The following is a 23,310-nucleotide window of genomic DNA, read 5'->3' on the forward strand; positions in this document are numbered from 1 at the left end:
GGCCCATGTCTCTGGGCCCACATCTCTGGGCCACATCTCTTTCTGGCCCACGTCTCTGGGCCACGTCTCTTTCTGGGCCCATTCTCTGGGCCCATGTCTCTGGGCCACGTCTCTTTCTGGGCCCATTCTCTGGGCCCACGTCTCTCTCTGGGCCACGTCTCTTTCTGGGCCCCCGTCTCTGGCCCCCGTCTCTGGGCCACGTCTCTTTCTGGCCCACATCTCTGGGCCCATGTCTCTGGGCCACGTCTCTTTCTGGGCCCATTCTCTGGGCCCACGTCTCTCTCTGGGCCACGTCTCTTTCTGGGCCCACATCTCTGGCCCCCGTCTCTGGGCCACGTCTCTTTCTTGCCCACATCTCTGGGCCCATGTCTCTGGGCCACGTCTCTTTCTGGGCCCACATCTCTTTCTGGGCCCACGTCTCTGGGCCCATGTCTCTGGGCCACGTCTCTTTCTGGGCCCACGTCTCTGGCCCACGTCTCTTTCTGGGCCCATGTCTCTGGCCCACGTCTCTGGCCCACGTCTCTTTCTGGGCCATGTCTTTTTCTGGGCCCACGTCTCTGGGCCACGTATCCAGGGTGGGATGATGAGGCCCTTGACGCCAGCTTCACCTCCCAGATTGTGTAGCTTGGGCACATTTTGAGGAGACAGTGGTGAAGGGTTCAGGTGGGCATCAATCACTGGGTGTCACATGTTCACATGTGTGTCGATCACTGGATGTCATGGTTCACATGTGTGTCAATCACAGGATGTAACGTGTTCAGGTGTGTGTATCAATCCCTGGATGCTGTGTGTTCAGGTGTGTGTCAATCACTGGATGTCATAGTTCACATGTGTGTCAATCACAGGATGTTACGTGTTCAGGTGTGTGCATCAATCCCTGGATGCTGTGTGTTCACATGTGTGTCAATCCCTGGATGTCATGTGTTCAGATGTGTGTCAACCACTGGATGCCATGCGTCCATATGTGTGACAATCCCTGGATGTCATGTGTTCACATGTATGTCAACCACTGGTTGCTGTGTGTTCAGGTGTGTGTCCATCACTGGATGCAGCATATTCCACATGTGTGTCAACCATTGGATGCCATGCTTTCACATGTGTGTCAACCACTGGGTGTCACATGTTCACATGTGTGTCAATCACTGGATGCCACATGTTCACATTCATGTTAATCACTGGATGCCGTGTGTTCACATTCGTGTTAATCACTGGATGCTATGTGTTTACATGTGTGTCGACCACTGGGTGCCATGTGTTCGCATGTGTGTCAATCCCTGGATGTCATGTGTTCACATGCATGTCAACCACTGGATGCTGTGTGTTCAGGTGTTCATTTGTCTCACGTCAACTCCAGAACCTTGAAGCATTTTCCAGAACACATCTGCCGCACCCTGGTGTGTCTGTGCGTGTTGCCCGCTGTCCTGTGATGACTGAGTCTGAACAGACGCTTTGCAAAAAGAAGAGTGATGTCCAGCGTGCACGCAAAGGCCTCAGAGTGCCATCCCGCGTGCAGCAGGGTAGTCAGCTCAGGAGGGCAGCACTGTCCTCGGGGAGGACCAGACGCATGGCGGGGGGGGGGGCGTCTGGTGCTGCGATTGCTTTAGAAAATGTCACTGAGGCCGGCACTGTGGCATAGTGGGTAAAGCCGCCACCTGCAGTGCCGGCATCCCATATGGGCACCGGTTCGAGTCCCAGTTGCTCCACCTCTGATAGTCTCTGCTGTGGCCTGGGAAAGCAGCAGCGGGAGACCTGGAGGAAGCTCCTGGCCTTGATCAGCCCAGCCCTGGCTGTTGCAGCCATTTGGGAGTGAACCAGCGGAGGGAGGACCTCTCTTTCTCTGTCTTGTTCTCTGCTTTGCAAGTAAGTAAAGACAAATTTATATGAAAATGCTAATAGGCCCCAATTTCACATTAGGAAATAACATCAGTGATCAAGCGCACTTATCCAGGAAGGCAAGGCTGGCTCAGTGTTAGAAACGGGTTAATGTTGCAGGCCACAATCACAGATCGAAGGAGAGAGATCTGATGACCGTCTGCACGCCGGCAAAAGCTTTCATCCAAATCCAAGTCTCATCCCCATGCGCAGCGTCCAGGAAACGGCCAGGCTGGGCACCTTCCTAGCACGAGCGCGTGTGGCACAACTCACGCTCACACAGCGGCTTCCGGAGCACCCCAGCAAGGCGCCTCCTGCGAGGCCAAGAAACCAGGCGAGGGGGCCACTCACCCCTCCTGGGGGCATAAAGTATGGCCCCCAAACACAGCGCCCCCTGGCCGTGTCGACAGCCTCGCTGGGACACAGACAGACCTGTGTACTTATCTACGTTTGCGGCTACTGCCCACTGCGGCACTCGCCGCCTGGCCCTCTGTGGCGCTGTCTGCTGACCCCCGTCCCTGCACGGATGCTGTTGCAGAGGCATCAGCTGACCCTCGGAGACTGGGCCCTTAGAACGGGAAAGGGATGCTGCCGCGTCTGCAGACGCCATCACCATGTTGTCTGCACGCCCAGAGAATCAGGGACAAAGCAGTTCAGAGGTGTTCGCTATGCCATGAACTCACGAATATCAACAGCCTGCACATCCCAGAAAACACCCAAGTTCTGCTCCTAGACACAAGCTAACAAGAGACGCAAGGCTGGGGCCGGTGCTGTACCATAGCTGGTAAAGCCGCCGCCTGTAGTGCTGGCATCCCATTTGGGCGCCGGTTCGAGTCCTGGCTGCTCCACTTCCAATCCAGCTCTCTGCTGTAGCCTGGGAAAGCAGTAGAAGATGGCCCAAGGTGTTAGGCTCCAGCACCCACATGGGAGAAAAAGCTCCTGGCTCCTGGCTTTGGATTGGTGTAGCTCCAGCCATTGCGGCCAACTGGGGAGTGAACCAGTGGATGGAAGACCTCTCTCTCTCTCTCTGCCTCTCCTTCTCTCTCTGTGTAACTCTGACTTTCAAATAAAGAAATAAATCTTGAGAGAGAGAGAGAGAGCGAGAGAGCGAGCTGCATCTGGAAGAGGGGAGCCGGCCCTGGACCCTGAATTCACAGGTGCACCGGGCACTTGCAGGCACAGCGCCCCCTGCTTGCTGGGAGCAGCACGTCCACACCTCACTGCCGGACACGGCATCAGGCCTGTGTCACCACTGGTGGGCGCCGGTGCTCGAACAGATGCGTGACAGACTCAGAGCACAAACACAAGCGTCACCAGGCAAAGGTGCCACCTCCGTCCTCAAGGCCAGCGTGGGCTTCCAGGGAGGAAGAAGACCTGCGGACCCCACACCGCCACGCTGCTGCCAGGCACGCCTCGCCCCGCTGCCTGTGGCCACTGCGCTCCTCCTCCCAGCACGCGGGGAATCACTTTGCTGTTGCTCTCTGCCAGGTCCCCTCCAGTTTCCCAGGCCTCACAGAGCCAACTGGCTTCCACGCCTCGGGATGGTGTGAAGAGTTGGGTATTTTCTGCTTCTTAGAAATTTCCCAACGTTTGCTTCTAAGAGTGAGAGGACCAACCCCTGCCTCTGGTGTTCCAAGGCTTCTCCCCACTGCCTGACCAGCTCATCCATGAGTGTGAATCCCCAACTGGACGCCGCCTAGGACGTCTGGCCGTAGGGGCAGAGACTGGGGCTCCCCAGCCTTGTTTCCTGATGTGGGGGACGAAACGCAGAGCAACCACTCCCAGAGAGAATGTGGCCCCCGGGGAAGGCTGAGACCTCAAGGACCGGCGTGAGCCTGTGTGGCCGTGGCCGCCCACTAGGGGTCAGGAGCACTGGCCGGCTGACGGCTGCCTCCAGACGACGCTTCATCTCTCTGCTTTGTTCCTGTTCACTGGGCTGTAGATCTGCTCTGCTGGTGCTGTGGGGTGCAGAAGTGGGCATCTGACCGAGACCCAGGTCTGCCTGGAGCTCATGACTCTCCCTACACACCTGGTGCCCGGCCCAGGCTCCCAGCCCCAAACCACAGCCGTCACAGACACAGGACAGAAACACTTGTCGAGGCCCTCGTTTGAGTCCACGACTGCTGAGACACTGTAGCTGTGCACAGTGTCAGAGCGAGGCATGGGCAGGCAGCTGGGCGGGGCTGCTGGGTGGAGGCAGAGCTGGGATCCCTGCCTCAGGGACTCCCCACACCTCGGGAGAATACAGGGGTTGGGGGGGGGGTGCACAATTGCAGAAGCGCGGCCGGTGGTTCAGGCACAGCCTACACCCCAGCGGCTTTTACACATCCATCAGAACGCACCAGGGAACGAACAGCCCCATGCAGGCTCCAGCCCTCGCCCACGGGCTCCCGGGACCTCAGCCGGGGGCTACTGTCAGGGACACTCAGGTCCCAGAGCCTCAGCCCCAGACGCGTGGCTCTCAGGGACGTCTGGGGTCTGTTCACAGCACCAGACCAGGCTGGCTCTGTGCGCTGGCCCGTGGCAAGGAAGCAGTTCTCATGGTGAGCGGGGAAGGGGGAACCCTGGGGACAGTGTTCGAGGCCCACGTGCGAGTCCTTGCTGGGCAGACTGGCCATTGCCAGTGACCACCACCTCCCTCCCCCAGCTCCCACCTCCCACCAGCTCCAGCGTGTTTTGGGGGTCTCCTCAGGGGCTGTAGCTCCAGCCCTGGCCAAAGGCTGGACCCATCATGCCCAGACCCCTCGTCCCTCATCCCCCTGACCCAGCTGGGACAGTGCATTTTAGAGGAGGTTAAGTTGTGATAAAACACACAGAACACGAAGTCCACCATATTCACCCTCAGAGTGGATGCTTCCATGGTGCTGACGTACGTCCAGGGGCTAGTGCAGCCAGCCCCTCCCCTCCCCCAGGGACTCTGTGCCCCCTCCCGGCCCTGCACAGCCCACTGGGCGCCTTGCTTAGGTGGTGTCACAGTGTCGGGAATGCCACTGGGCACAAGGTCACCAGGGTCACGATGCTGCCCCTCCTTCCTTGTCCCTCCGCGCACCTCTCGGCCTCGGTGGGTCCTGCGGCTTCTGTCCCCATGTGAGCGGACCCTGCAGCTCTCTGCTTGGCCTCCTCCAGGGTCACCCACGTCCTTGCAGAAGGCAGACTCCTGCTTTCCCATGGCTGCCTGGTGGCCACACACTCATCCGCCAATGGACACCCGCCTGGGAGTGCAGCAGCCCCTCAGCAGGGGTCTCGGGCCTTGATGCCCACCCAGAGGAGGGACTTCTGGGCCAAAGGCAGGGCTGCTCTCTCATTTCTGGGGGACACAGGCACCCTCTCCCCTGCACCCAGCCAGCATGTCTCAGGTGTTTAATGACAGCCACCCTGCACTTGCAGTAGGGCCCCCAGTGGCTGACCCCACGGTGGCTGACCCCAAGGGTGGCTGACCCTGCAGTGGCTGACCCTGAGGGTGGCTGACCCCAAGGGTGGCTGACCCTGACGGTGGCTGACCCTGACGGTGGCTGACCCTGGGGATGGCTGACCCTGCAGTGGCTGACCCTGAGGGTGGCTGACCCTGCAGTGGCTGACCCTGCAGTGGCTGACCCTGAGGGTGGCTGACCCTGCAGTGGCTGACCCTGCGGTGGCTGACCCTGCAGTGGCTGACCCTGAGGGTGGCTGACCCTGCAGTGGCTGACCCTGAGGGTGGCTGACCCTGCAGTGGCTGACCCCAAGGGTGGCTGACCCCGAGGGTGGCTGACCCTGCAGTGGCTGACCCCGAGGGTGGCTGACCCCGAGGGTGGCTGACCCTGCAGTGGCTGACCCCAAGGGTGGCTGACCCCAAGGGTGGCTGACCCTGCAGTGGCTGACCCCAAGGGTGGTTGACCCTGTGGTGGCTGACCCCAAGGGTGGCTGACCCCGAGGGTGGCTGACCCTGAGGGTGGCTGACCCCTGGTGGTGTGAAGGTGGGCAGGGCGGGCACTTCTGCGTCCCCGCCTGAGAGAGACGGTTCCAGTCCTTGGCACATTTTCAAAATCAGGTTGTTTGTGTTCCTGCATCAAGTGGTTTCATTGTGGACGTTGTGGACGTCACCCTGTATCACACATATTTTCTCCCGTTCTGCAAGCTCTCTGCCCTCTGCTGATTGGTCCCTTGCTTCTCAAGGCTTCGTGCAGCCCCGCTGTGGGCTCCTGCACCCTGTGGCTGCTCCTGTCACCAGGTCTTGGTGAGCTGGGGCCACAGTTGGGAAGGGCCTGCTCTTGCCTGCGATCCTGGCCACACACAGAAGGCGTGCAGGAGCCTGGGGGGCCGAGGCTGCTCTCTGCCGCCCCTCAGAGCCACCCAGGCCTCGGCTTCCAGGGATGTCCTTCAGCGCTCCGTGCCTGTGCTGGGCCCTGCTCGGGTGAGGCCTGGGCCACGACAGGGGGCAGGAGTGGACTGCCCACAGCCGTGCACAGGCAGGGGCTGGGCCGAAGCAGCCCGTGCTCCCCAGGCAAGGCCACCATCACCATGGTGCCCACACCTTAAGAGCCAGGGCAAGGTCTTAGGATGGAGGGGCCCGATCACGGAGGACCCCAGGCTGGCACTGCCCACCCACCAGGCTGCTGCAGCCCCTCCCCGGCCTGGGATGTGGGCAGAGCCAGGGTGGGCTGACGCTGGGGTGCACAAGGCACCGCCTGCTGGCGAACACCGCTCGGCTCAGCCACGGCAGAGACAGCGCGAGTGAGGTGAGGACTCACAGCAGTGCCCGGGCTGCGGTGAGGGAACGACCTTGGGGTCTGGCCGTCTGGTCCACGCCAGGCCTCGGCGACCCCAGGCCTGTGCAGGTGTGCGGCTGGCAGTGCCGGGCAGCCCAAGGGCGGAAGCCGGCCCCGTGGCCCGGCTTGCCGGCTCCCACGCCGCCTGTCCCAGCTCAGCTGCCACGTCCTGGTGATGCCCTTCTAATAATAGTTCAAAGACCAAAGGCATTTTCAAGCCTTGAGAACATAAAATGCCTCCTTAAAAAAGACTTTATGAGATTAGTCACAACCAAAAACAACCTTCGTTTTAACTCACAAGGCAGAGTTTTTTTTAAAGACCATAAAAATGCCGTTTGTGGAGTCATATGGATTCAATATCGGACTCCGAGCTGCAGGACCGTGGCCAAGGCCTCCCCACGCGTGAGGCCATCCTCCAAGTATGCACGCCGGACACTCGCCGGCCTCTCTCCCTCTCTGAATTCTACAGCAGGTTTTTTCTTTTCTAACTCGGTACATGGAAAACAAGATCACATTTCCAAATGGAAAAATGGCTCTGGCATCCAGGTTCAGGCTGCGCTTTCTCCGGGGAGGGTCACGTCTGGACGCCACGGAACACTGCACCTGCCCCTCAGAGGGCACGGGGAGGGGCCCGCCCACCCTGGGCAGGGCCTGAGACCAACGTCCTCACAGAGCTGGGGCTTCCTCTGGCAGCCTGCGAATATCCCGATCCCTTCCAGTCCCGTGGCAGGAAGAACGGCCAGCGAGGACTTCAAAGGGTATTTCTGTCAAGGTCACGGCCGAAGGAGAAACGGGGGAAAGCGGTGACTGTCCCTGCTCCTCCTCGGAGCAGAGGAAACTGAGCGCCGGCTCCCCGGGGAGCAGTTGCCACGGCGACACAGCAGCACACTGAGGCCAGTCACGCGAGCGAGCGGGCACCAGGCCGGCGGCAGGGCAGCCGGCCCGGCCTCCTGGAGCCAGATCACTCGCGGGCCGCGCCATGGGGTTTGCGTGTGAGTCCTGACTGGCTGTTTACAGCTCCCACAAACAGTAAACTCAGCCGCCCACAGCCCCCACAGCAGTCACGGCACATGGAAGCTTCTGGAAGACAAGGTTGCCTGACAGTGCCGTGGCCACTGAGGCACGGGCAGGTGCGGCCCCCTGGGGCCCGGCTTCTTGAGAACAGAGCGCAGTTGTTACACCAGGGTCTGCTTCCTGAACACGGACACCCGGCGAGACGCTCACAGGGGCCGGGGGTGACTGTGACACCCCAGGAGCCCTGCCAGAGCCAGGCCCCTGCTGACCCCTCCGTCTTCAAGCGTTGCCCTGTGGACACTACGGGCACTGCTGACGTCACCCCGATTTTCTCCCATTCCCAAGCTCTCCACCCTCCGCTGATTGGTCCCTCGCCTCCAGGGTCTCAGCCTCTAGGGCTTGGGGGGCTCAGAATCTGCCTCGGACAGGCGTCCAGGCCTCTCCTCTGCACACAGCAAAGGACACAGCCAGCCAGGGTGGCCTGGGGCCAAGCACTTCCCGGGAAAAACTTCATCACCAGGTGCCCCGGCTGCTGCCTCCTCAGAAACAATGACCAAGGGACCTGACAGCTGCTGGGGGGGGGGGTCCTGGTGAGGGGTGGTCCACGGTGGGACAAGGGCCAGGATCCCCCAGGGACCCACTCTCCCAGGCTCTGGCAGGGACCCCTATGGCCGGGGCGGCCTGCGCAGGCACCAGCCCTGGGGAATCACCGAGCCCTTGCAAATGGACAGGGCTGCAGTTTCAGGGAGCACAGTACATCACTGGCAAGAGGCAGGGTCAGAGAGTGGACCACCCACGAGCACCCAGCACCCAGGGAGTGGACCGCCCACGAGCACCCAGCACCCAGGGAGTGGCCCCACCACAACCACCCAGCACCCAGGGAGTGGACCGACCACAACCACCCAGCACCCAGGGAGTGGACCGACCACGAGCACCCAGCACTCAGGGAGTGGACCGACCACGAGCGCCCAGCACTCAGAGAGTGGACCGACCACGAGCACCCAGCACTCAGAGAGTGGACCGACCACAATCACCCAGCACTTAGGGAGTGGACCGACCACGAGCACCCAGCACTTAGGGAGTGGACCGACCACGAGCACCCAGCACTCAGGGAGTGGACTGACCACAATCACCCAGCACTCAGGGAGTGGACTGACCACGAGCACCCAGCACTCAGGGAGTGGACCAACCACGAGCACCCAGCACTCAGAGAGTGGACCCACCACGAGCACCCAGCACTCAGGGAGTGAACCGACAATGAGCACCCATGGACTGACCCGTGGACTGACCACAAGCACCCAGCACCCAGGGAGTGGACCGACCACAATCACCAAGCACTCAGGGAGTGGACCGACCACAACCACCCAGCACTCAGGGAGTGGACCAACCACGAGCACCCAGCACTCAGAGAGTGGACCCACCACGAGCACCCAGCACTCAGGGAGTGAACCGACAATGAGCACCCATGGACTGACCCGTGGACTGACCACAAGCACCCAGCACCCAGGGAGTGGACCGACCACAATCACCAAGCACTCAGGGAGTGGACCGACCACAACCACCCAGCACTCAGGGAGTGGACCAACCACGAGCACCCAGCACTCAGAGAGTGGACCCACCACGAGCACCCAGCACTCAGGGAGTGAACCGACAATGAGCACCCATGGACTGACCCGTGGACCGACCACAATCACCCAGCACTTAGGGAGTGGACCGACCACGAGCACCCAGCACTCAGGGAGTGGACCGACCACAATCACCCAGCACTCAGGGAGTGGACCGACCACGAGCGCCCAGCACTCAGGGAGTGGACCGACCACGAGTGCCCAGTACTCAGGGAGTGGACCGACCACGAGCGCCCAGCACTCAGGGAGTGGACCGACCACAATCACCCAGCACCCAGGGAGTGGACCGACCACGAGCGCCCAGCACTCAGGGAGTGGACCGACCACGAGCGCCCAGCACTCAGGGAGTGGGCCGACCACGAGCGCCCAGCACCCAGGGAGTGGGCCGACCACGAGCGCCCAGCACCCAGGGAGTGGGCCGACCACGAGCGCCCAGCACCCAGGGAGTGGACCGACCACGAGCGCCCAGCACCCAGGGAGTGGGCCGACCACGAGCGCCCAGCACCCAGGGAGTGGGCCGACCACGAGCGCCCAGCACTCAGGGAGTGGACCGACCACGAGCGCCCAGCACTCAGAGAGTGGACCCACCACGAGCACCCAGCACTCAGGGAGTGGACCGACCACGAGCACCCAGCACTCAGGGAGTGGACCGACCACGACCACCCAGCACTCAGGGAGTGGACCGACCACGAGCACCCAGCACTCAGGGAGTGGACCGACCACGAGCACCCAGCATTCAGAGAGTGGACTGACCACGGGCACCCAGCACTCAGAGAGTGGACCGACCACGAGCACCCAGTACTCAGGGAGTAAACTGACAACAAGCACCCATGGACTGACCCGTGGACTGACCACGAGCACCCAGCACTCAGGGAGTGGACCGACCACAACCACCCAGCACTCAGGGAGTGGACCAACCACGAGCACCCAGCACTCAGGGAGTGGACCGACCACGAGCACCCAGCACTCAGGGAGTGGACCGACCATGAGCGCCCAGCTCGCACCTGCCCCCTCCAGGCTGCAGGCCTGGGGCCTCACAGCGACCGCGCACTCTGGCGCTGCTGAGTGGAGCCCTCCCTGTGAACCTCTGCTCGGCATCACTCGTTCATGGTTTACATCTGCCGGTCCTGGGGGAAAAGCTGCTGCAGTGTGGGTGACGCGAGCAGCAGCTCGAGAGGAGGCAGGAAGCCTGGGGTCGGCCGTGGAGTCAGCAGGGAGCTCTGATGTCACAGCGCTCTCCAAGGGAGCCGGGCAGGCCCCCGGGGCCCGGCCACACCCAGGCCTCAGCCCTGCCCCCCAGCCCCACTCTACCCACTGGCCCCTGCTGGCCCTGTGCCTCTGCATCCAAGGGTGTCAGGCCCTGAAGCGGGGACTGGGTGCACGGGGGCACCCCATGCACCTCGGTCTGGGCCTCAGCCTCATCCTGGGGGGCTGCACCCTTGCCCCAGCCACCCCTGCTGGACCCAGGCAGCCCCTGCCTTCTGGTCTTCAGGTCTCAGGTCTCAGACCCGCCCCTCCTGGCCTCAGTCCTGGAGGGCTCGTGGCCTGGTCACCAAGGGCCCCTTCGAGCCACTGGAGCAGAGGAGGCAGAGGCAGTGTGTCCACCCCACGCTGATCAGAACAGCGCCCCGCCCATGGAGCACCTGGAGCTCCCAGCACGGGGCAGGGCCCTGGCGACTCCTTGTCCTGGGAAATCCCGAAGGGGAAGATGAGCCTCTGGGTCTTCCTCTGGAAGGGCAGAGGCCTCGCGGTGAAAGAGCCACCCCACCCCTGCCCGTCGAGCGCTGGCACATCTGGCCGCTGGGAACTACTCGGGAATTTTGTGGCGGTTTTTCCAGAAGCCATGCCAGCACAGCAGTGCCGCTCAGTGTCTGCTACGTGGCCACGTGGCTCGGGGCTTCCTGACACTCAGGGCTGCACTCACAGCCGCTTCTGTGAGACCCTAGCTCGGTGCCTGTGGGTGCAGGGCCAAGTCAGGACCCAGCAGGTAACCCTGCCTGAGCCCCTGAAGCAGCCAGCATGGACAGGAGCCACCTCGGGCAGCCACTGAGCCAGCCACTCCCTGCCAGCGACCCCGCCCCCACAGCAGCCTTCTTAAATGGAGGGCCCTGTAGAGGACCGGCACCTGCACACTGCACCTCACCAGACAGCCTGCACGAAACCCACGCCCACAGCCCTGCTCCTCCTCCTCCTCCAGGGCCTGGGACATGGCCTGCCTGGTGGGACAGCAGCAGGTGGTCAGGAACAGGGGAAGCTGATGCAGGCTGAGCTGCCCCTGGCAACCCCTCCCTCCTTCCTGGGCAGCCCCGGCCAGAGTGACCCTCGCAGGGCTCCTTTCTAAAGGCTAGCCACTAACAAGGCACCTTCGCCAGTCTGGCCATCTGGTCCCCCCGAAGCCTCAGGCAGGGCAGAGCCAGCCCTGCGTCCCCAGTTCACAGGCCAATCACAGCACCGGATCTGCTGCACAAGAACCCGCACCCCCCGGTCAGCCTGGGAGCAGAACGAGCCGCGGCAACACTGGGCAGGCATCCGGCCTGCGGGCAAGGCGCTGAGACCCACGTCCAAGCGGTTGAATTCCCGCCTCTAGCTCCTGGCTCCAGCTTCCTGCTAACACAGGAGGAAGCAGCAGGGGACAGCCCACCCACACGGGAGACCCCACTGGGTTCCAGCCCCTGCTGTTTTGAGCACTTGGGGACACAGGACATCTCTGTGTCCAGGCCTTTCTAATGGACACAAATAAACACACATTTCTTTCAGAAAAGGAAAAGGTGAGCTAAAGACAGCTGGCTCCGCAGTGGGGCTCCGTGGTGATTTTTAAAGAGAACATCGGAGGCAGACGCAAAGACGCCAAGCGCCCCAGAGAGCAGGGGATGGCGACAGCGACTGGACCCGTGGGTCCTGCGGCAGCACTGGGCGCCGGGACAACCCCCTCCACGCATGCATTTCCATGCACATGGACCTTACAAAGTAAACTTGTCTTTTAATTCCATTTTCCATGAACTTTTTGAAGTACCCTCATATTTCTGAAGGAAAAGGCAGCTTTGACCCAAACCTGAAGGCAAATGGCATTTTCCAGCCCCAAGTGGAGACTTCAGGGGACCCTGAGAGGACACATCGAGCAGAGAAGCCCAGGAAGGGGCCCAGGCCTGGAGGGGACTTCAAGAACAAAGATGAAAGCCGACATCCCGACATCCAGGCGGGACTTTCTGGTAAAGGCAGAGCCGAGCGGAGAGGGGCCAGGGCCAGCTGACCCCGCGGGAGCACAGAGCCGGGCCCTGGCGGCAGCCTAGCTGGGGAGAGTGGGGGAAGACGGGGAGGGCGCCACACACAGGCTGTGAGGACCCAAGGCGGCCAGGGCCCATTCTGCCTCTGCCCACAGGAGGCCGAGGAAGAGGAGGGGGCTTGGAGACCAAGGGCTGGAAAGATGTAGCACACGGCGGGCAGCAACCTTGGGAAACAGGAGCCAAATGCCAGCACAAGCACACTCCCCACGCAAGCCGCTGGCTTCCCTTGCCCGTGCCCACCACACCCCCCACCTCCGGCGCCGCCCCTTGCTGCAGCCTGCCCACCATGGGCTCGTCTGAGAAGCGTCGCTTCTCTCACGTGCAGGCGCTCTGCAGAGCCAGGCACAACGCGCTCTGCGTGCCTGAGGTTGACGTGGTTTTCAGCAAACGTGTTTAGCCTGAAGAACCCACCTCAGCTCCCGGCTCTGCCGGCCTCAGTCCCTGAGCCGCAGCTCCCGTGCCTGGTCCAGGTGCAGACTCCAGGACCTGCCGGAGATGCTGGTGGAGAGGAAGCAGGGGCTTGGGCACTGAGTGCCAGCACCGCCTGTGATCCTTCCCGACCCGCTGTCTGGGGTGCAGGCCTGAGACCCCCGCTCCTGGGAGCCCCTTCGGTCGCCCTGGATCTCTGGGTCCCTGAGGGCGCAGCCTTGCGCGGGGCTGCCGGCCCTCCCGACTTTTCCTCTTCTTTGCTTCTCTCTCCTGGGGGGATCTCCCGACTGCAGCGCCCATGCCTCTCGCCGTATTCGGGGGTCCTGTGCTCACAGTTTCGGTCTCACTCTTGCTGTCCCTCTGGGCTCCCGTTTCCTCTCAGTGACCCTCAGCTGTCCCGTGCGTCCCAGGACAAGGCAGCCATGCGTGGCCTCTTCCCTCTGGAGCTGTGACTCGCTCCCTTCTCCCACACCAGCCTCTCTCCTGCAGATTCCAGCCCAGGGGCAGGCGCCCTGGCAAACCTCGCCCCACACCGGAGTGCAGGTTAGAGTCCAGGCTGCTCAGTGTCTGACCCAGCTCCCTGCTACTGCACCCTGGGAGGCAGCAGGTGAGGGCTCGAGTGCTGGGGCCCCTGCCACTCACGTGGGAGACCCAGATTCAGTTCCCGCCTCCTGGCTTCAGCCTGGCCCAGCCTTGCCCAGGCTGCCTGTTTTGTGCACTTTTGGAGCGAACCAGCAGATGGAAGCACAAAGCACAATCGACGCATCAACCACTCTCTCTTTCAAGTAGATGCAAACTAACACGTGGAAGGAACCAGCCTGGTGTATGCTGTTTTCACAGCAGGTGCCATGTGGCTGACGGGAAGCCAGGCCTTAGGCAGCCCGTGCAGTGGGTTCTGGCTGGAGGCCTCCCCAGAGATCACGGAGCCCCCGGGCTGGGCTCCCACGGCCCAGCCACAGACCCCCTTCTGTGGCCAGCACTGCCCTAATTACCTTCAGAACATGGTTGAACGGGGTTTCCCAAGCATCCCTACCCCAGGGCTGCCTCCAGGTACCTGGGCCGGGGGCTCCCTGGTGTTGCTGTGCTCTGAGCCCAGGGTCGGCCCCGACTGACGTCTCCATGGCTCCCTCCTCGTTGATTTGCAGGGATGTTGTGTGACATTGCAAAACAGCCACTGGCTGAGTTCACGGCTTCTTCCCTTTGAAATCTGTGATGCCACTCCCGTCCCTCAGCCTTCACCATCCCTGTCCACCCAGCTGGGCCCCTGCCAATGCCAGGGCCTAGCTGGTGGGAACCGTTTTCCTGCCAGGGGCCATTCGGGGCTTTATCGCATCATTCGCAGGCCACAACAATCAACCTAAGAATGAGCCTGCTGCAGATCCTGACTGTGGTGGCCTGGGCAAGGCCGAACCACAGGACCACCACGGCCTTGCTCGGCCCACAGGCCGTCCCCCACCCATACTCCCTGGACAGCTGCCTGCCCAAGGAGGTCTCCCCAAGGAGCAAAGACGTGGCAGGCCTCGCAGGTCACCCAGGCACGTGTGGCTGCTCCTCCCAGCCCCCGCCCAGCCCCCGCCCAGACCCCCGCCCAGCAGCAGCTGCCTGGTGCCTCTGCCCACCCCCACCCCCCACTGGACTGCACTTCGTCGCCCGTGTGGAATCCGTGAAGGAGCTCCTCCTGGGCTCTGGCTTTGTGGTGAGAACTGGTGTCCGCAGCGTCCAGCCTGGGCTGCAGCGCCCTCCCACGAGCTTCCTGTTTCAGGGCGGCCAGCAGGAACCAAATCTCTGTGCTGCGGCCCTCAGAGTGGGCACACACCGCGACCAGCGCAGCCCTTCCAGCGGCTCTGGGCTTTGAAACTGAAACCCCAGAGTCTCTGTGGGCCCAGACGGTCACGGCACCGACTGCTACCCAGGGGTGTCTTGGGCCTGGTCCTGGAGGAGGCTGACGGTGGGATGGGGCCCCCAGCTTGGACACCAGCCCCGCACGCTGCCAGGGCCCGCCACAGGCTGGGGCCCCCAGTTTGGAGGGGGCCCTGCAGGCCGGCCTGACCCCTACTCCCTCCAGGATTCTCTGGGGGAGGCCCTGAGAGCCGAACTTGGAGCACAGACGCGGACCCTCAGTCTCCGTCTGGGGGGGTGACAGGGCTTCGGAAGGCCGCCTGTTCTGAGCGGAGCAGTGCAGGATGGGGGGATGGGGGTCTGCCCCACCCCTGAGCCTCTCCAGCCTGAACAGCTGCCCCCCGCCCCGCCATGAGCTGGAGTCATTTGGGCAGGACAGTCACGCTGGCTGAAGTGTCCCCAAATCCAGTGTCTCCGAACCTGAGGTTGGCCTTGCTTGTGAACAGGGGCGTGGAGATGTCACTTAGGTGGGAGTGGCCCAGGCCCCTCGCGTGGGGGGTTCTCTGCTGGGGCCACAGGACCACGGGCAGCACTTGGCCCTCAGCCCTGGGACACGGTGCTGTCAGGGGCTCCACGCAGGGGTTTGTGAAGGGGGCCCCACGCAGCCCCCCAGCAGCCCCCAGCTCTGGCAGGTGCGTCCTCAGCATGCAAGTGAACTCTGTTAGAGTTGGAACCTGTATGTTATAATCCTAAAAAACATTGAAATGAAACACACACCTGACATCCAGTGGGTGAACTAAAATAGAATTCTAATAAATACGCGCACAGCCAAAACGAGGGCACAAAACATGAGCGAGGGGAACAGAAAAAAACAAAACAAAACAAAACAAAACAAAACAAAAGCAATAACCCTAACTCCAGTATCAGGAGTCTCCCCAGACGCAGGGCCTGCACGCGCAGCCGGTCAGACCCAACCGCGCTTCCCATACAGCGCCAACGGCGAGCACGGGGCCGGCGCGCCAGGGAAGCCGTGATCACCGGGGAGGGGCGAAAGTGCAGACGTGGGGCAGGAGAAGCCGGAGCAGGGGCTGAACGCGCGGAGAAACACACTAACTCCGCGAGAGCACGCACCCTGCGTCAGAATCCCGCAGCACACGCGGCAGGACAAGCACCAGGACCAGGACAGCACCTGAGGGCGGCAGCGGCCTCGCTCAGGCTGAGGTCGGCGCTGGCGGCGGCGCCCCGCATTCACGGCGGAACGCCCAGCTATCCGCACCCAGGGCGGAACGCCTCTCCCCGCGGCGGCGCCCCGCACCCACGGCGGAACGCCTCTCCCCGCGGCGGAGCCCCCCATCCACTGCAGAAGGCCTCTCCCCGCGGCGGAGCCCCCCATCCACTGCAGAAGGCCTCTCCCCGCGGCGGCGCCCCGCACCCACGGCGGAACGCCTCTCCCCCGCAGCGGCGCCCCGCACCCACGGCGGAACGCCTCTCCCCGTGGCGGAGCCCCGCACCCACGGCGGAACGCCTCTCCCCGCGGCGGAGCCCCGCACCCACGGCGGAACGCCTCTCCCCGCGGTGGCGCCCCGCACCCACGGCGGAACGCCTCTCCCCGCGGCGGAGCCCCCCATCCACTGCAGAAGGCCTCTCCCCGCGGCGGCGCCCCGCACCCACGGCGGAACGCCTCTCCCCCGCAGCGGCGCCCCGCACCCACAGCGGAACGCCTCTCCCCGTGGCGGAGCCCCGCACCCACGGCGGAACGCCTCTGCCCACGCCCACAGCCCGCGTTCTGGGCTACAGCATTGCCCTACACACCTACAGGAGTAGCCATCTTCACAGCCCTGCCCTCGACCATAAGGAATCTAAAGGATCCCACACCTTGGGCGGCGCGGCGTTTGCGCGATGGCGAGGCTGCCGCTTGAGACGCCTGCAGCCCAGTCACAGAGCCGGGGGTTGAGCCCCAGCTCTGGAACCTGCACTCCGGGAGGCGGCAGTGACGGCTGAGTACTGGGGTCAGTGCCGTCCAAGTGGGAGACCCGGATGGAGCTCCAGGCTCCAGCCGGGGCCAGCCCCAGCTTTTCAAGAAATCTTCTAATGGTCTCGGTGGGAGCATCAGTGCTACACAGAGGAAAGAGCAGGGACGCAGATCCCCCAACAAGCCGGTGTTAGCTGGCAATCACACAGCCGCTGGGGCTGGGGCCGTGGTGCCGCAGGCTAAGCCTCCACTGGCTATGCCAGCATCCAGTATCAGAGCGCCGGTTCCAGTCTCCACTTCTGATCCAGCTCCCTGTGGGTGCACCTGGGAGGGCAGCAGGTGATGGCCCACGTGCTTGTGTCCCTGCACCCAGGTGAGGGACTCAGATGGAGCTCCAGGCTCCTGGCTTCAGCCTAGCCCAGCCGTCCGCAGAGTGAACCAGCGGATGGAAGTTCTCTGTCTCTCCCTCTCTTCCTGTCACTCTGCCCTTCAGATAAATAAATAAATCTTAAAGGGGGGGGGACTCCCTATTTTTCAAGAACATAGACACACAAAAATCCCACAAAATCCCACAAAAGTCTCAAACTGAACCCAGTGATGGAATGCAAGGTTGGCTCAGCATTGGGAAACCACTGTAATTCACACCATTACCAGCCTGAGTAGACAAGGAAAGAGCGTTTTACAAACCGTGCCACCTATTCGTAGTAAGACCTCGCAGCAAGTAACAAGCAAAACTCCTCCACCTGACATGAGGCATCCATGGAAAACCTCAAACACACACAAGCTGGCATTGTCGTTCACGCCAAGGTTCCCCTGCCCTGCGGGATGTCCGGGGATGCAGTGACAGCAGACACACACCTTTCTCCACTCTCGGAAGACACGGGAGTCATGTGCAGAAATCCCACAGAAGCCATTAACACTTTGACGGGCCGGTGCTGTGGCATGAAGGTTAAGCCACCGCCTGCAGTGCTGGCATCCCACATCGGCGCCAGTTCTAGTCCAGGCGGCTCCACTTCCGATTCAGCTCTCTGCTGCCGCCTGGGAAAGCAGCAGATGATGGCCCAAGTCCCTGGGCCCCTGCACCTACGTGGGAGACCTGGAAGAAGTGCCTGGCTCCTGGCATCAGATCAGCCCAGCTTAGGCTGTTGTGGCTGTTTGGGGAGTGAACCAGCAGATGGAGGACTTCTCTCTCTCTCTCTCTCTCTCTCTCTCTCTCTCTCTAACTCTGCCTTCTCAAAAATAAAAAAAATAAAAATAAAAAAGGACACTTCAAGAGCTCCCACTGGGTTAAAAAAGGTCAGAGAAGGTCACCTTGGAAAGTAGGCTGTGTTCTATATACTAGCAGTGGACAACTGGAAACTGAAATTTAAGTCTCCCTTCTGATAACAAAAATAGGAAATATTTGGGCATTGGTTTAATACAAATATACAGGCACTGCATGCTGAAAGCAGAAACACGGTGACAAACTCAGAGGCCCCCGCTCAGTGTTTGGGAGAAGCAGGGTTGTTGGATGGGAATTCTCCCCAGATCCAATGACTGCTTCAACAACTCCAGGGAAAAACCAACAGGGATTTTTGTAGGATCAATAAGCTAATGCTAACCTGTGTCGCTCCCCGTCTTCGTGGAGGAACGACACAGGACCCTGCGTTGTTCTTTCGTCTGCTCGGCCCTCCCCGGGTTTGCTGCTGGTTCTTCCTGGGTTGGCTACCGTCCCTTCCACCTCCGTGGAAGGGCGGTTCCCCCTGCCACATTCCCCACTTCCGCGGGGGAGCGGCACACCGCCGGCCGGCTCTCTCGGGGGCTGCACAGGTGTTCCTCTTAGATGTTCCCCTTAGATGTTCCTGGTGCATGTTGTCTCTCTCCTCCTTTATAGTCCTCTTCCACCAATCCCAACTCTGCTACCCACACGCTGAGTACGCTGCTCTCCTCCAATCAGGAGTAGGTCCTACAGTTTATTGGTTGAACTGGAGGCAGCTGTGTAGAAGCTGTTTCTCCCTTCTCAGCGCCATATTGTGGGAGAGCAGATGCATAGAATAAGTCTTAATTCCAGTAACTTAGTCTAGTCCAAGTTGCTCCCCACAAACCTGCATAGAAGAAGATAAAGGATTCGGAGGGCAGGAAGACTGAGAGACAGAGAGAGATCTTCCACGCGCTGATTCACTCCCCGGATGCCCACAACAGCCAGGGAGGGACCAGGCGGAAGCCAGGAGCCCAGGACTCAACCCAGGTCTCCCACACAGGAGCAGGGGCAGGGCCCAGTCCTTGAGCCGGCACTGCCCCTCCGTGGGCTGCGTTAGAAGGAAGCTGGAGTCAGCGGCAGCTCTGGGATGAGAATGCCGGCTTAACCGCTGCCCCAAGTGTCCGCCCACGTGATTTTGAAAAAGAACAAACTGGAATATTTACCCAGGTGCTGCTCAGTTACTTGTACGCAGTAACGGTTGGGTGTGCTGACCAACAGAACAGAAACAGACCTACGAAATGCAGCCAGCCGATTTGCACAAGGTGTGAGGGCATTTGGTGGAGAAGGGACCGCCTTTCTAACCTGCGGCGCTGAAGAAGGAGAATACAGTGGAACTTGACCTGTACCTCACACCTTGGACCAAAGGTGGCCAAACAGGGATCTTCCACCTGGACACGAAAGCTTAAGAAAGGGTTCTGGATGTGTTACCAAAAGCACGGACTCCAGAGGCCGGTGTGTGGCACAGCAGGTCAAGCCGGCACTTGTGTCACCCGCATCCCACGAGCGCCAGTTTGAGTCCTGGCAGCTCCCTGCTAACACACCCGTGAAGCAGCAGAAGACCCCATGTAAGCTCGGGCCCCTGCTACCCTCGTGGGAGACCGGGTGCAGTTCCAGGGTCCTGGTGCAGCCACTGGGGGCAAGAACCAGCAGATGGAAGAGGTATCTCTTGCGTGTTCCCTCTCTCCCCCATCCTCTTTCCCTGATTTACAGATAAATGAGTCTTATTTAACAATCATGGCCTTGGGGCCGGCGCTGTGGCGTAGCAGGTGAAGCCGCCGCCTGCAGTGCCGGCGTCCCATATGGGCGCCAGTTTGAGTCCTGGCTGTGCCACTTCCGGTCCAGCTCCCTACTACTGTGACTGGGAAAACAATGGAAGATGGACAGAGTGCTTGGGCCCCTGCGTCCTCAAGCTTCTGAATCGCCCAAGCTTTCCACAGTTCCCCGAGTCGGCCGACGGCACCTGCCACAGCACCGCAGCCCCGCCGCAGGTGAGTGCCCCGGGGGACCCAGCTCACGGAAAAGCCGGTGTGAAGCCTGCAAACAGCTGAGTGGACGTCGTGCCAGGAGCCTCGCGTGGCTGAGTGACGGAAGCCGGCGGCAGGGGACGGAGCCCTGACCCTGTTCACAGGGCCTGATGGGGCTCAGGGGGCAGGACGGGGATGCCTGGGGGTGCCACTGTCTGCATCCTGACACCACTCCACTGAACGCCAAACGACGTGAAGTTAGCACATGGAAATTTTAAAATGTGTGTTAGAAAACGTCACCTTACACTTGAACTCCAGCGAGAGCGTGGTCAGCTTCCTGCCCCGAGGGGCTCACAGCTGCCGGAGTCTGTGTCTGTCTTCTCTGCACTAAACACATTGCCACTCCCAGGCAATGGGAGTGGAAACCCAGCAGCTCCAGGTTCTCCCCTGTTGCCCACCCCAACCCAGCACCCGTGCCCAGCTGTGCACCGCGGTGGCCCTGGCCTGGCCTGCCCTGGGTGCAGTCAAGGGCTTGCAGCCCAAGCGCCTGGTAAGGAGGATGGAGACCGGCCCCGCCCCCCCCCAGGGGCGCCAGTCACACCCTCCCCCTCCTTCCCAGCTCACCCCGCAGGGATGCAAGGCTGGGGGAGTCCGCGGCCCCTTCCAAATGTCCTCCTCCTGGGAAAGCCCGCCCAGGGGGCTCCAACCACACCCCCTCCCACAGGGAAGGACGGGCCCCAGACTCGGCACAGCCTCCCCTCCCAGTCGAGGCCTCGGGGAGCAGCTCAGGCGGAAGTCGGGGCTCAGGGCTCAGCTGGGGGCAGAGGCGCCCTCTGTGGCTGGTGGCGGCCACAGCACCACCAGGCAAGTGAGCGGAGGGGCAGAGGTCTGGGTGCCCCGCACCTCTGTGTGCCCCATGTGCTATTCACGCTCTGTGTGCCCCGTGTGCTCTGTGTGCCCTGTGTGCTGTGTGTGCCCTGTGTGCTCTGTGTGCCCCGTGTGCTCTGTGTGCTCTGTGTGCCCCATGTGCTCTGTGTTCCCCGTGTGCTCTGTGTGCTCTGTGTGCCCCGTGTGCTCTGCGTGCTCTGTGTGTGCTCCCCGTGCCCCATGTGCTCCGTGTGCTCTGCGTGCTCTGTGCTCCGCGCGTGTTCCATGTGCTCCGTGTGCCCACTTGCCCTGCGTGCAGGTCTGTGTTTTGTGGCTCGCTGCAGTGTTGGCCAAAGAGCTGATGATTCTCGGATTCGACAGGACAAGTGAGGGAGCAAAGCAAGAATGGATGAGTTGCTGAGCTTCAGGTCCACAAGGGACACTTTGGGAAGCTCTGGCTGCACCGCGCCGAGGAAGAGCTGTTTTAAAGAGGCGATCGGCAGTGAGGAACGAGGCGTGGAAGTCTTCCTCCACGACGGACGGCGTGCAAAGCCAACTCAGACCCAGGCCCTGGTCTGGGTGGGGCTCACGCCTAACCTGCTCGGACAATGGGGTGCAGATGTGACCGTGCCTCTGCCCTGGGCCCAGCACACGCGCTGCTGGGTGTTGCCGAAGGCCGTCACTCGTGGCCCGGGAAGCGTGCGTCCTTCCCTAGCAAGAACACCACCCTCAGGGAGCCCACCCCTCAGCAAGGGTTGACAGCCTGTCCAGACCCTGGCTTCCGGGCCGCTCCACACTCCAGGCTCCCACCTGGTGCAGCAGGGAGACTGAGGGGCTGCAAGCCAGGCCAGGGAGCCAGGGAGGGCCCGCTGCACACACAGGAGTGCACGAGGGGCCTCAGGCCGCACGGGCACAGCAAGGGGAGCAGAGACGGTAAAGCAAAATGCAGGTGTGGGGGCGACAAGGAGGGCCTGGGCGGGGCGGACAGCTGCCCGGGACAGTCAGGATCCTCCCTCTCTCCTTTGTTTGAAGCTTTCTCACCGAAAGAAGAGAGCGAAGAAAGCGGGAGGGTGGCTACAAAGACGACAGCTCTGGTGCCTCGGGTGGCACGGTGGTGATGATGGGTGGTGAGTCACGTCCCAGCCCCACAGCGCACGCCACCCCTGAGGACCCCTCGCTGAGAAAAGCAGTGAGGCAGGAAAAAGCTGGGGCCAAAAGCCCTGGGGAGGCCTGGCCCAGCAGAGCCGGCCAAGAGGCGGTGGACAGGGGAGGGAGTGTCCTGCTCGCCCCGCACTGAGTCGGGTCCTTAGGGTCAGGCAGAGGACCTCCCAGGACAGCCCCTGGCAGGAGACAGAGAGAGGCATGGCTTCAGGAAGGGACGTGGTGGGGGCCGAGCTCTCCACACCTCTGAAACAGCCAGAGCCCACTCCACCACCGCCCCTTGCCAGGGAATTCCCCTGGTGGCCCAGGCCATGGGAGAGGCCGTCTCGGAGGACAGCCAGCCTGACAGGGCCCCAGGCGTGGGCCCTCACACCAGGCGTCCCGAGGCTGGAGCCACAGCAGAGGCTTGAAGCGGACTTTCCTAAACACTTAATTCGGAGAAGAAAAAAGGCTAATTTCTTACGAGCCTTCATCACAGAGAGACACAGGATGAGGCGTGGGTTCCTCCCGGGACTGACCCAATCCGGGTCACCTGCATGGACAGCGCTCTGTCTCCTTAGTCACAGCTGCGATGCCGCCCTCCCCTGGCCACAGTGATGTGGGGGCACTCACCTCCAGCAGCAGCCGCCCCTCCAACACAGCAGAGCCTCCATGCAGGTGGCCGCCTCCCGGTGCACAGGTCCCTGTCGCCAGCGGACTCGAGAGCCTGTCCTGCACGGCTGCCGGAGAGAGCACAGGTGAGCCCCACAGGTGAGCCCCACACGGCTGTCACAGAGCACAGTGAGCCCCACACGGCTGTCACAGAGCACAGTGAGCCCCACACGGCTGTCACAGAGCACAGTGAGCCCCACACAGCTGTCACAGAGCACAGTGAACCCTGCCTCAGCCCCCAGGTCTCAGCACCTTCCCTTCTCCTTCCCCATCTCCCAGCCTGGGTGTGCTGCACATCCCTGGCACAGACCTGCAACTGCAAGGTGGAGTAGGAGCCAGGACCCAGCTGTCAGGTAATGTGGAGGTAGAGCCCAGCCCCAAGCGCCCCCTCCCACCCAGTGCTGGGCAGACGCTGGTTTCCTGCCAGGTCCCCCCTCCACAGCCAAGGCCTGGGGTCCCTGCAGCTCTATCCAGAGATCCGCGGGCCAGTGAGCCCCAAGCAGGGAGCCAGAGCCCCCCAAGGCCATGTCCCCTCTTCCACCTGGGCCCCTCCTGTCCCACATGCCCTCACTGCCTCTCCCTCCTTCCCACATAGACTGCAGAGCGCCTTCCCACAGGGGCCCCCAGAGATGGCCTCAGGGACTCCC

At 62.1% G+C, this 23,310-nt stretch overlaps 1 protein-coding gene across 2 annotated transcripts in view; it reads right to left on the minus strand.

Moving 5' to 3' along the window:
• The window catches only part of AHRR (aryl hydrocarbon receptor repressor), a 67,851-nt gene that overhangs the window by 14,948 nt on the left and 29,593 nt on the right, over window positions 1-23,310 (minus strand). For both annotated transcript variants that reach the window (XM_070056960.2, XM_089313337.1), the window contains exon 5: window positions 22,625-22,731. In XM_070056960.2, the coding sequence (XP_069913061.2) occupies window positions 22,625-22,731 (107 nt within the window). The remainder of the gene's footprint in view (window positions 1-22,624; window positions 22,732-23,310) is intronic.

Source organism: Oryctolagus cuniculus, chromosome 14 (genome assembly GCF_051225735.1).
Source record: "Oryctolagus cuniculus isolate XC-2025 breed Fujian yellow rabbit chromosome 14, ASM5122573v1, whole genome shotgun sequence".
NCBI lineage: Eukaryota > Metazoa > Chordata > Mammalia > Lagomorpha > Leporidae > Oryctolagus > Oryctolagus cuniculus.